This window comes from Mesitornis unicolor, unplaced genomic scaffold, assembly GCF_000695765.1.
Source record: "Mesitornis unicolor isolate BGI_N332 unplaced genomic scaffold, ASM69576v1 scaffold13316, whole genome shotgun sequence".
Lineage (NCBI taxonomy): Eukaryota > Metazoa > Chordata > Aves > Mesitornithiformes > Mesitornithidae > Mesitornis > Mesitornis unicolor.
The window spans coordinates 1-10,009 of record NW_010193077.1 but is presented as its reverse complement, the minus strand read 5'-3'; the positions used below and the strand labels follow the sequence as shown (position 1 = coordinate 10,009).

The following is a 10,009-nucleotide window of genomic DNA, read 5'->3' as shown; positions in this document are numbered from 1 at the left end:
GGCTGCCGAAGGAGCAGACCGTGCTGCCGCAGGACTCTGTGGGGAGAGACCGAGGAACCGCAGTGAGACAGTGGAGGGACCTTTGTACCCAGTGTCACAGAGTTGGGGACTGCTAATGCCATGTCCACCGGCAGTCATCTGTCCCATTCAGTCCTCCCTTTCTTCCCAAATTCAGCAGGGGTCTCCGTGCACAGCTCAGCCTTGGAGCACAGACCCAGCTGGACAGGTTTGATGAGGCTCGAAGCATTGCTTTTACTGAAATTGCATTTGTCCTAATGAAGAACTCAGGCAGGGCTTTTAATTCATTAAGAAATTAGCGCAGGCATTCCCCATGCTGGGGAGTGGGGAGGAAACAGATGAGCAAAGGGGAATTAACCCTTGGGGACAGAGGGAAGGGAAAGCTACTGAGATGGGCTGTGTGATCAAGCAGACCCTCGACACTTCCAGTTCTGGTGGTAGCTATTAACGTGTTTTTAGCCCAATTGCTCTGCTTGGCTCAATGGACATTAGTCCAATTTCTCTGCTTGGCTCCAAATAATGATGAGGGCAGATGCCACCTATGATGCACAGCTGGAGAAACTAAAACAGCTGGGGCTGAAGAGGAGAAGCTGCTTGAGAGACTCAAGATGCCCAATTCTTGTGGAGCCCCACACCAGATCTATTACCCTGGAGCTGATATCCTCCAGGGAAGTCCTAAAAACAGCCAGTAAAGGCACTGGAAGCAGTGGTAGGGACACTTTCCACACATCCTGACCCTCAAGTTTCTCTGGTGCCTCCCAGGGCTGCCTTGGATGGCCACAGCCAGGCAGCTCAGCGTGGCCCTGGTGGCCAATGCGGCTGAGCATCCGCTCTCCAAAACACCCCCAGGGACAAGGGAAGAAGGGGACCTTGCCAGACTCACTGCAGTCTCCTTGGGCAGCCACCAAAATGTTGGTCTGCTGCGTGCAGGCCCGGACGTGGAGCTCGCACTCGCTGCCGTAGGTGTTGCCATCCGTGCCGCACACGGGCTGAGAGGAGGGCACGCACTCCGTGGGGCACACGCACCTTCCCGTCTCCGCCTCGCAGATGGCCCCGAACTGGCACTTGCCGCAACGCTCTGCGCAAAGAACAAAACCGGGAGGTTAAAACAACAGGTCGTAAAAACCATCAGGGTCAGGAGTAATGGTGATGAAATGTCACTGGAGCTGTGTGCCATTAGAGTTAAATAGAAGGCAGGAGAGAGTGTGGGGCTGCTGCAAAGCCCCAGGCATGGGCTGGGGTCAGAAAAGACATTTATCTCTGTAATAACTCACTTGTGAAGAAGCTATCACTCGGTGCAGGGCAGCCTGAGCTCCAGCCAGCGCATCTCTCGACTCCTGGGGATTCACTGATTCACGCCTTCATTTTCTCCTTCAGACAACCCCCTCTCTTCCCTCCCCGCCATTCAGTTCAGGAGGAATTTGGCTGAAAGATGGCTTTTCTTCTTTTTTTTCACTTTCACACAGCAGCTGCTGCCTTTGCATGGGGGAGGGAAGATGCACCAACCCCCTGCCCTGTCTGCACAGACGGTTGGCCGGCAGCTTTCTATCTACGGCTGCAAGCTCACAGCCACGGGCAGCTCCTTCTCATGGCATATGCATTTGCACCAAGTATTAGCATCCTTCTCTGTTTCTCCTGTAAATACTTGGAGTTTGTACCAGTGTTTTCTTCTGATGTGCATCCTCAAATGCTCAGGTTACTCCCTTCTCTAGAGGCAGGGGCTTCCTTCTCTCTGATGTCTCAAGGAGCCCAGGAGTTTGTTCCCCAAGCAGGACTACACAACATAGTTCAGTGGAGAAATATCTGCGAGGGATCAAGCCCAGCTTTGACACTGCCACGCCACATACACCAGGTGCCACCTCCTCATACCCAGCCTGAAGGCCAGGCAGAATGACTGTATTTTAATAAAATTGCAATAAGTCTAACTCTACCTGAATATCCCAGCAGATTTTGCCCCAGGGAGACCCCAGCCAGCTCGGGCCGTGCCTGTGTGCAAACACAGAGCAAGCTTTGCAGGTGGAAATGCTGTGTATGGGTCTGAGCCGCATACACTACATGGCAACCAAAGCACAAATACAACGCAGAAGCAAGGAAACCCAGGCTGTGGTTATGAGCCCGAGGAGGAGGAAAGCGCAGGGACGGGCTCTTACCGCAGGGTCCCTTGTGTTTCACTTTGATCTCCCTCTTGAGGACGCAGGCCATGGAGTCGAGCTCGCAGGGGTTGCCGTAGGTGCGGCCGTCGGAGCCGCAGACGGGGTCGTAGCGGCCCTGGCACACCTGCTGGCACTCGCACACGGCCTCCTGGTTCTTCACCACACACGTGGCCCCGAAGGTGCACTCCACGCTCAGGCACGGGCTGGGAGCACCCAGGTCTGCAAGGGTGAGAGAAAGGCACCGGTGTTGGGCCGCTGCGTCCCCAGCTCCCCCGGGGCACAGTGACACATGCCAGCATCCCCAGCCTCCCCCCCGCCAAGCTGTGGCAAACGCACAGAGCTCCTGGCCTTGGCACCAGCCCCTTGCACCCTCCATGCCGCCCCGACATGCCCGGCTCAGCATCTCCCCATGCTTGGCAGAGGTTAGGGATGGGAAGCAGGCATGAGATCTTCTCCCTGCACGCCACGAACAGGACACTCCTGCCTCATCTCCTCCATTCCATCTACATTCTGCTCCGTGGGGCTGGCCAGAAGTGGGATCTGAGGCTGTGGAGTTGGATCTGAATGCCCAGCTCCGTAGTGGAGGGCAGGAGGCAGCAGAAATCCCCCCTCAACGTGGGACTCAGTGCCTCCAGGACACCCACCGCATCGTCACACAGTACCTGGCACCGGCTGACGAGCCCTCGGTAGCCAAAAAGCTGGCGCAGGGATGGTTCCCTTCACTGCGGCCTCAGATCCTCAGCATCACACTGTCCCCTTGATGGCTCATCTTAACGATGGCCATGCCCAGGGAGACCTGGCTAAAGGGCAGGACTGGCCATGGCAGAGACCCAGCACTGCCCGGCGACCCCTTCTTGTGACCCAAGACAAACGCCCTGAGGACCTGGGGCAAGGAAGGGACACAGATTTAACCCGTGCTGGACACTGACAAGGACACACGACACAACGGATGTGGGGAACAGACAACGCGGCCAAGACGAGACGGATGCAACAGGCAGACACAGCACAGCCACACCAACACCAACAGCGCGGCAGGCACAGAGCTGGGGTGCGATGGGACACACAAAGCCCTGCGGAGCCTGCAGCTCCATTTTTCTCCCCTGCTAAGACCAAGGTGGCATGGCTACAGAGCAAGAGCAAGGCCTGACCTTCAGGAGTGTGGCTGCATGTGAGGAAACGGCCTCCAGCACGGGCACAGCCAAGCCTGAATTTTGGATCTGGCTCTTTGGGAAGCACCTACCAAGTCAAAACTTAGAGCCAAGGGGCTGCAAAGGAACAGGGAAGAGGGGGACAGTTCAGGCACACGGCTGCTACTTCAACCCGGCCTTTTAACTGTGTCCCCGTGATGTAAGCAACATCTCCTGCTTGTCTTTCCCTTTTCTTAAAACAATATCTGTACCATAATCATGTCCCCCAAACACAGGGACACAGGCTTGCATGGAGACAGCATCACTGTTGGACACAATTAGGCTGTAAGGATGCAACGAGCTGGGCACGAAGCAAATACATTCACTCACTTGAAATCCAAATTCACACCTGGGGAGTGAGGAAGCAGTGAGTGCGAGTGCGGGGAGGTGCCAGGCCTGATGGAGAACCCTGCTCTGATACATCTTGCCCTTTTTAAGCAGGCAGAGATGCAGGGCACGAAGCCCCTTCACAGCCTGAATCTCAACCTGTCCAATTTCACACTCAGCCTTGGGCACCTGCAGCCGTCAACGAGGTTTTTGGCACCGATTTTGGTGTGGGTGGATGTAATGAGGTCCTACCACGCAAGTACCTTAGGCTGTGCTATAATCAAGACCAGGCTGTGCTATAATCAAGACCAGGGCTTCCTGGCCCTTCTCCATCTTGTAGGCAGGGAAACTGAGGCACAGAGCAAGCAAAATGCTCATTCTGCACCCCAATCCCTTACCTGCTGCTGAGCTTTGCAGAAACCTTACCAAGCCCTGGGACCTGGGGACACTGAGCCCTCCTGCAGGCCTCACCAGTGGGTGGCTATGGAAAAGTAACCCATCACACCCCATCGACCTGTGCCCGTGACACCCAATGGGCTCCAGCACCAGCTCCACAGGGACACAGGGGACACACCATGGAGAGAAAAGGGACAAGGACAAGCACTGCAGTCCCGGGCAAGCAGAAGTCACTGGGAAGGAGGAGGTGGGATTGAAAAGGGGGTTAGTGAGGGGCAAAAGGAGAGGTAAAATCAACCAGGAGCAGTCCAGACTGATGGAGCAGCTGCAGAGGGGCTCGCTAAGGAGTAGGGGGCTCACAGCACCCACCTCTGCTCCCACATTTGCCTCAAAGGGTCAAGCCACGGCAAGCATCGGACAAGACCCCGCTGCCCTGCAAGGCATTTCCATTCCAGCAGGAAGTGTTTGGGGTGAGAGATGGGAGCAAAACCAGGACAATCTCTCCATCCCAGGGGTCTCAAGCAATAAGAGGTGGGGAGCAGTGAGAAGAGGCCAGGACTGTCCCGGCTCTGGAGAAGGGGAGAAAGCCGACCTCCTAGCAGAGATGTCCGGGTAGGGAGCAGAAGGGTCCTGCGAGGACACAATTCCTTCCTCCAAACAGGCAACACTGTAAAACACAAGACACAGACGAAAAAAGGAAAGAGAGAGAGAGCAGAGGGAGAAAGAGAGCAGAGGGGGAGAGCAGAGAGAGGCAGGGAGGAACAGACAGATGCAAGTGCAGACACCTTCCCTCCACCTCCTGTCCACATCGCTCTCACCCCATCCCTTCTTTCTCAGCTGCACCATCCCGGTGTCAAAGTAGAGAAGGACTGAGAACAAGGCCTGGGCTGTTTTGTTTGGCTTTGCCTCCTTTGCCTCGCTGCTGGAAAAGACAGGCGCAGACTTTAGTTCATTAGACTGGTACACGTGAGAGGTTAAAACGCCGTGCCCATACTTGCATTTCCTTCCTTTCCTCAGCTCTGTGCATCTCCTTCACCCTCACAGCACAACCAGGGGTGAGCTCACCTGCCCTGGGTGCTGGGTGCAGCTCCCGCAGCCCCTGGTCTCACCCACTGCCCAGTATCCCACCAGTCCCATCCCAGTCTGCACTGGGGGACTGCACCCTTGTCCTGAATCCTTGGCCAGGGAAGAAGTTTGCACCACCAGCAGTGCTCATGCAACATCAACGCCCCGTCCCTGTTTCTGTATCTATTTCCCATCTCGTGTTGGGCCTGAACTGGTGGCACAGAGGAGGAGCACTGAGCTCAGCGAGAAGATGCTCTCCCCTAAGCTGATGGGGAGGCCAAAAGCTCACCCACACCTCACGATGGTTTGCCTGAGGGCTGCCTGGAGCTGTCACATGGACTCTGAAATCCCAGGATTTGGCAGACAGAGCCCCAGCTTTGATTTCCTTCCCCCAGATCAGGAGCTTTGTTTGCTCCTATACCCTGCAAGGATACAGCTCCTGAAAACTGATGTGTGCATCGGCTGTCCTCGGCTGCAGGAAGAGAACTTGGGGGAAGCTAAAATAACAGAAAGATGGAGAGAGGAACAGCAGATGCACAAGGACCATATCCTACTGTGTGGCTTCCCAGCAAGGCTTCTGGTTGCCACCCAGCACCAGGTCCCCATGCCTGGGGGACAGAAGACTGGAAGGTGCCTGTGGTGCCCTCCCAGTAGGGAGGACTTGGGGAACTGACTCCTAATGGTTCGACCACCAGATACCCAGTGAAATGGATGACTAAAATTAACAGTTGTCATTATACTGAGTGTGGTTTTGGGAGCCTGACAAACAGTTTTCAAGCAGCTGGGCCTGGCAGCATTAAAATCGACTGCAGGAGCACAAAGCCAACAAAACAGATCCACAACACAGGGCCTGATTTCCAAGTACTTCAGGAGGTTTGATACAGCTGATACCTCCTAAAACGCCAGCTTAAAATAATAGGAGACATTTCTAGATCTCGTAAAAACCAATTGGAGCGGAAATGAACAGTCCTCCCAACTCACACAAATCAATCCAGTGACTGTGTTTAACCTTCTTTGTTTTCTGCACAATTTTAAAATTGGATGTTCCCAACATCCCTGGGACCTGAAGCCCCATCCTATCACATACGCCTGGAAAAAGCATCCATTGAAAAGGTCAAAGCTTCTCCCAGAGATGAGACAAAGACACGGCGAGGCCTCCGGAGAGCGGACGCACTGGGGGTGAGTACCTGGAGCTGAGAGAAGCGGGCAGGCATGGAGGGGGAAGCATGGAAGGAGTTTGAGGACTGGCACTACCCTGGGAGGAGAAATGAATGGTGCAGTGAGGAGGGTGTGCTTGGCCATGGCAGTGAATGAGAGAAACCAGTTGGACATCACGGACACACGGGTGCTGTTTAAACACAAAGGATTCTCCCCCGTGTTACTGAGGACGTCAGACAGAGACAAGAGCGAAGAGGAACACATGCACACACACACGAGGACTGCTGGAAGGAGAAAAAACCAGGGAGGAACAGATATTCAGGGCTTGTCGGCTGCAAGACTGTGGCTTGACCCAGTCACAACTCACCTGCGGCTTCCCAGCATCAACGCCAGCATCGCTGCCTGCACGGAAGGGACCGGAGCAGGCTGGGCTGGGAAATGGAGGTGTGAGGGTACCAGTATTCCTGTGAGCAACCAGCCTGGCGGCACCAGTGCTTACCACAGGGTCCAGCGTGCTTGACTGGGATGGCAGCCTTCTGGAGGCACTCGGCTTTGCGGCGCTCGCAGTCGTTGCTGTAGGTGCGGCTGTCGCGGGCGCAGAGGGGCCGGTAGGCGCCGTCGCAGGCGATGCGGTCGCAGGAGCAGCGCGCGGTGCCGCGGCGGTTCAGGCAGACGGCGTTGAACTTGCACTCGTCCTTGCATTTGTCTGGGAGGAGGGAGGACAGCACAGCTCACACCACGGGGACAGGGTGCCAAGAGCACGGCGTGAGGCAGTGGGGAAGGTCAGGAACCCGAATGCTCCCGGTCCCCAAAAAGCAAAGGTACTCACCCTGATGCTGGCACTGCCCTGAGCGCACCTTCTGGATCTCCAGGCCCCGGATGGCCCCCGAGCGTCCCATCACGCACTCGTTGTCATATGTCACCCCGTCGTCACCGCACACCGGCTCTCTCTTCAGGGGACAGTTTTCGGGGCGGGGGAGCAGGTCTGCCCTTCGGGTGCGGGGGTTCACCCGGCAAACACGGTTCATGTCGTTGAGGATGCCCTTACATGGGTCTGCGCACAGAGCCAGAACAGAGAGCTAGCAACGGTCATGGGAGGTGCCCCATGCTCTCCCCATCTTCCCAAAGCGCTGGAAGAGCCCCAGAGGCAGCCAGGGCCACCCTGCCTTGTCAACCTGCTCTAATCTGGGCTTATCTGTATCATCCTCTCTGATGAGCTGAGCTCAAACCAAAGACACGGGCAAAGCAGATGCCTGCTGTTCGCTAATCCCTCCTCTAGCCCTGGGTTTTTCTCTTCCTTGTCAAGCACGGTACCTGGAGAGCAACGCTTCGTTTTCTGCAACTGCAGAAACACGATTTAATGTTTCCACCCTTTAATCCAACCACTCTGAAATCCCAGTCCCAAGCTGACGAGGAGAGGGAACAACACAGCAACCCGTTTCCCCAGCCTCTCTCGAGCAGGAGAGGGAACCTCCCTTTCGGCCACCCTCGCATCCCTTGGACAAACCCAGCCTAGGACAGGGTCACAACTGAAATCTCTGTCCGTTTTAGCACGTGCAGTGCTCATGGAAACGAAGCAGCCGAAGGAGCTCCCGTGGGATCTCCCATCTCCATTCCCCCTCCGGCAAGAGCTGCCTGCGCTCGCTGCTGCCCTGCAGCCACACCAGCAGCCAGGGATGCGCTACCTCCTTGGAGGTCTCTGCAAACTTCAACCAAAACCATCCCAAAAACGTCGTGCATGGACTCAAGGAGCTGTAGGTGAATAAGGATGCTGTGGCACGGCAGGGATGCGGTGCAGGCGAGGAGATGGGAACCACATCAGAGGGGTTGGGGATGAGGCACAGACACATCTCAGGATATTTGAGATGTGCTCTGCCTGCATCCTCAAGCCTTATAGCGCATGCAACAGAGTCCAAACACCTTCAAGTATTTTTGGTACTTTTATAACCTGGTTGCTCAACCCGAGTTTCTGCCGATGCCCAGCTACAACCAGGAGGAACTCAAAGGAGCGGCGATGCTCAAAGCCTCCTCTCCGCCCTAGAAACCCGGAGCACCCATCACGCCGTCACCTCCTTCGCACATCCCACTTGCGCCCATCTCGCCCTACTTGGGACTGAGCGGCGAGAGCGTAATTAAAGCTCTCCCAGGTTTGCAGCCTGCCCAAACGCACTCCCCGAGGGACAAACACTGGGCTGCCACGTGCCCTGGCTGCTCCCATGGTTTTTCCTAATGAATGCAGCTGCTTTTAATTACAAGTAGCCACAGCCACCGTTAGCCAAAGAGGGAGCCGTACTCGGAGCGTTTGCGCTCTGGGATCCGTGCCTGCCGGGCTCCTTTAATTAAAGGGAGCCGGGAGCCCCGGGCTCGCAGCCGGCTCCTTGCCAAAAGCAGCAGCCGGGGGACCGCAGCCAGAGAGGGACAGGAGGGGACACAGATGTCACAACCGCTCTCTGGGTCAGTGGGTCCCCAGCAGAAACACCCACAGCTGCAGGGAAAGCGCTGGCTTGGTTGGATTTTCGGAAGCAGGCACCCGCAAACTGACCTTTTCCAGCCCAAATTGCTTTTGTGAGCCAATAACAGCAGGCACGCAGACAGATTTTTCATTTTTTTCTCCCCAACCCTTACCATTTCAAGGGGAATTTCCTCCCGGCGCAGAAGGAAATCTGTTTTTAAAGCAAATAACCCCGGGTATTGAAGCAGGGGACTCACCACAGGCGCCGTCAAACTTCTTGAAGACGTTCTCCTGCTTGTCGCAGGCGTGCTTGTTGAGGTCGCACTCGCTGCGGTAGTCCTTGCCGTCGCTGCCGCACACGGTGGCCTCGGGCACGGCGCCGCAGGACGCGGGGCAGACGCATTTGGCCGCTTGGCCGTCGGCGGAGCGGACGCAGGTGCTGCCGAAGCTGCAGGTCACCTCGGCGCAGGGGTCCTTGGAGCCTGGTGGAGAGAAAACGAGGCACGGCGCAAGCGTGAGCATGGTGGTCCCTGCTCCCATGCTGCCCTTTCCCACTTCTCCCATGGGATAAATAAGCCAAACACACCATGATATCGACCTGACAGCCTCAGTCCCTCTGAGTGCCTATGACCAGCAATGGATGTCGTTCCCTTGGCTTCATCCATCCCAATATCTGTGGAGGATCAGCCCTGAAGCCACAGCATGTGAGGAAGGGAAGGGAGCTCACTCCCCACCTGGCACTTCAGCCCAAATCCCTACTCTCTAAACCTCTCCTTCCCCACACATGCTCTCCGAGAGCCTCTTGCTGCAGCAAACGAGGGTCCTTGAGGCACCTCCTGCAAACCATAATTAGAGGAAGAGCTCGAGGAGCAATTTCCTCACTAACAGGGAAGGGCCAAAAATTTATTTGCCAGCTTTTTTTTCCGGGGCTTTTTTTAGATTCTTCTTTTCAACAAATCACTCTGCGCTCTCCCCTCTCTGACAAGAGCCCCAGCGGGAGCTCCGGGTGCGGATTTATTGCAAGCCGGAGCACTGCATGAGAGAAAGGTCAAGTTAATTTACTCGGAGATGAGGAGGATGGGGTCTCATTTGCACAGCTCCTCGCTCGCAGCTGGTGAACGCCAGGCTGGGGAAGGGCTTTCCTCAGCCCACCAACCCTGTGCCTACAGGTTTTACCCCACCAGGTTGCCACGCACCTCTTAAATGATCTTTGGTCATTACTGAATGACCTATTAGAGAGCAACATAGGGGAA

The 10,009-nt window shown here is 55.9% G+C and overlaps 1 protein-coding gene across 1 annotated transcript in view; it reads right to left on the bottom strand.

Moving 5' to 3' along the window:
* LOC104542880 (agrin-like) overlaps positions 1 to 9,238 on the bottom strand; it is a gene marked incomplete at its 5' end in the record, with an annotated part of 30,192 nt that extends 20,954 nt beyond the window's left edge. Inside the window, 6 exon segments of the mRNA XM_010187342.1 lie at positions 4 to 36; positions 902 to 1,096; positions 2,169 to 2,390; positions 6,804 to 7,010; positions 7,134 to 7,358; positions 9,014 to 9,238. Of these exon segments, the coding sequence (XP_010185644.1) occupies positions 4 to 36; positions 902 to 1,096; positions 2,169 to 2,390; positions 6,804 to 7,010; positions 7,134 to 7,358; positions 9,014 to 9,238 (1,107 nt within the window).
* Between the last annotated feature and the right edge of the window lie 771 nt (positions 9,239 to 10,009).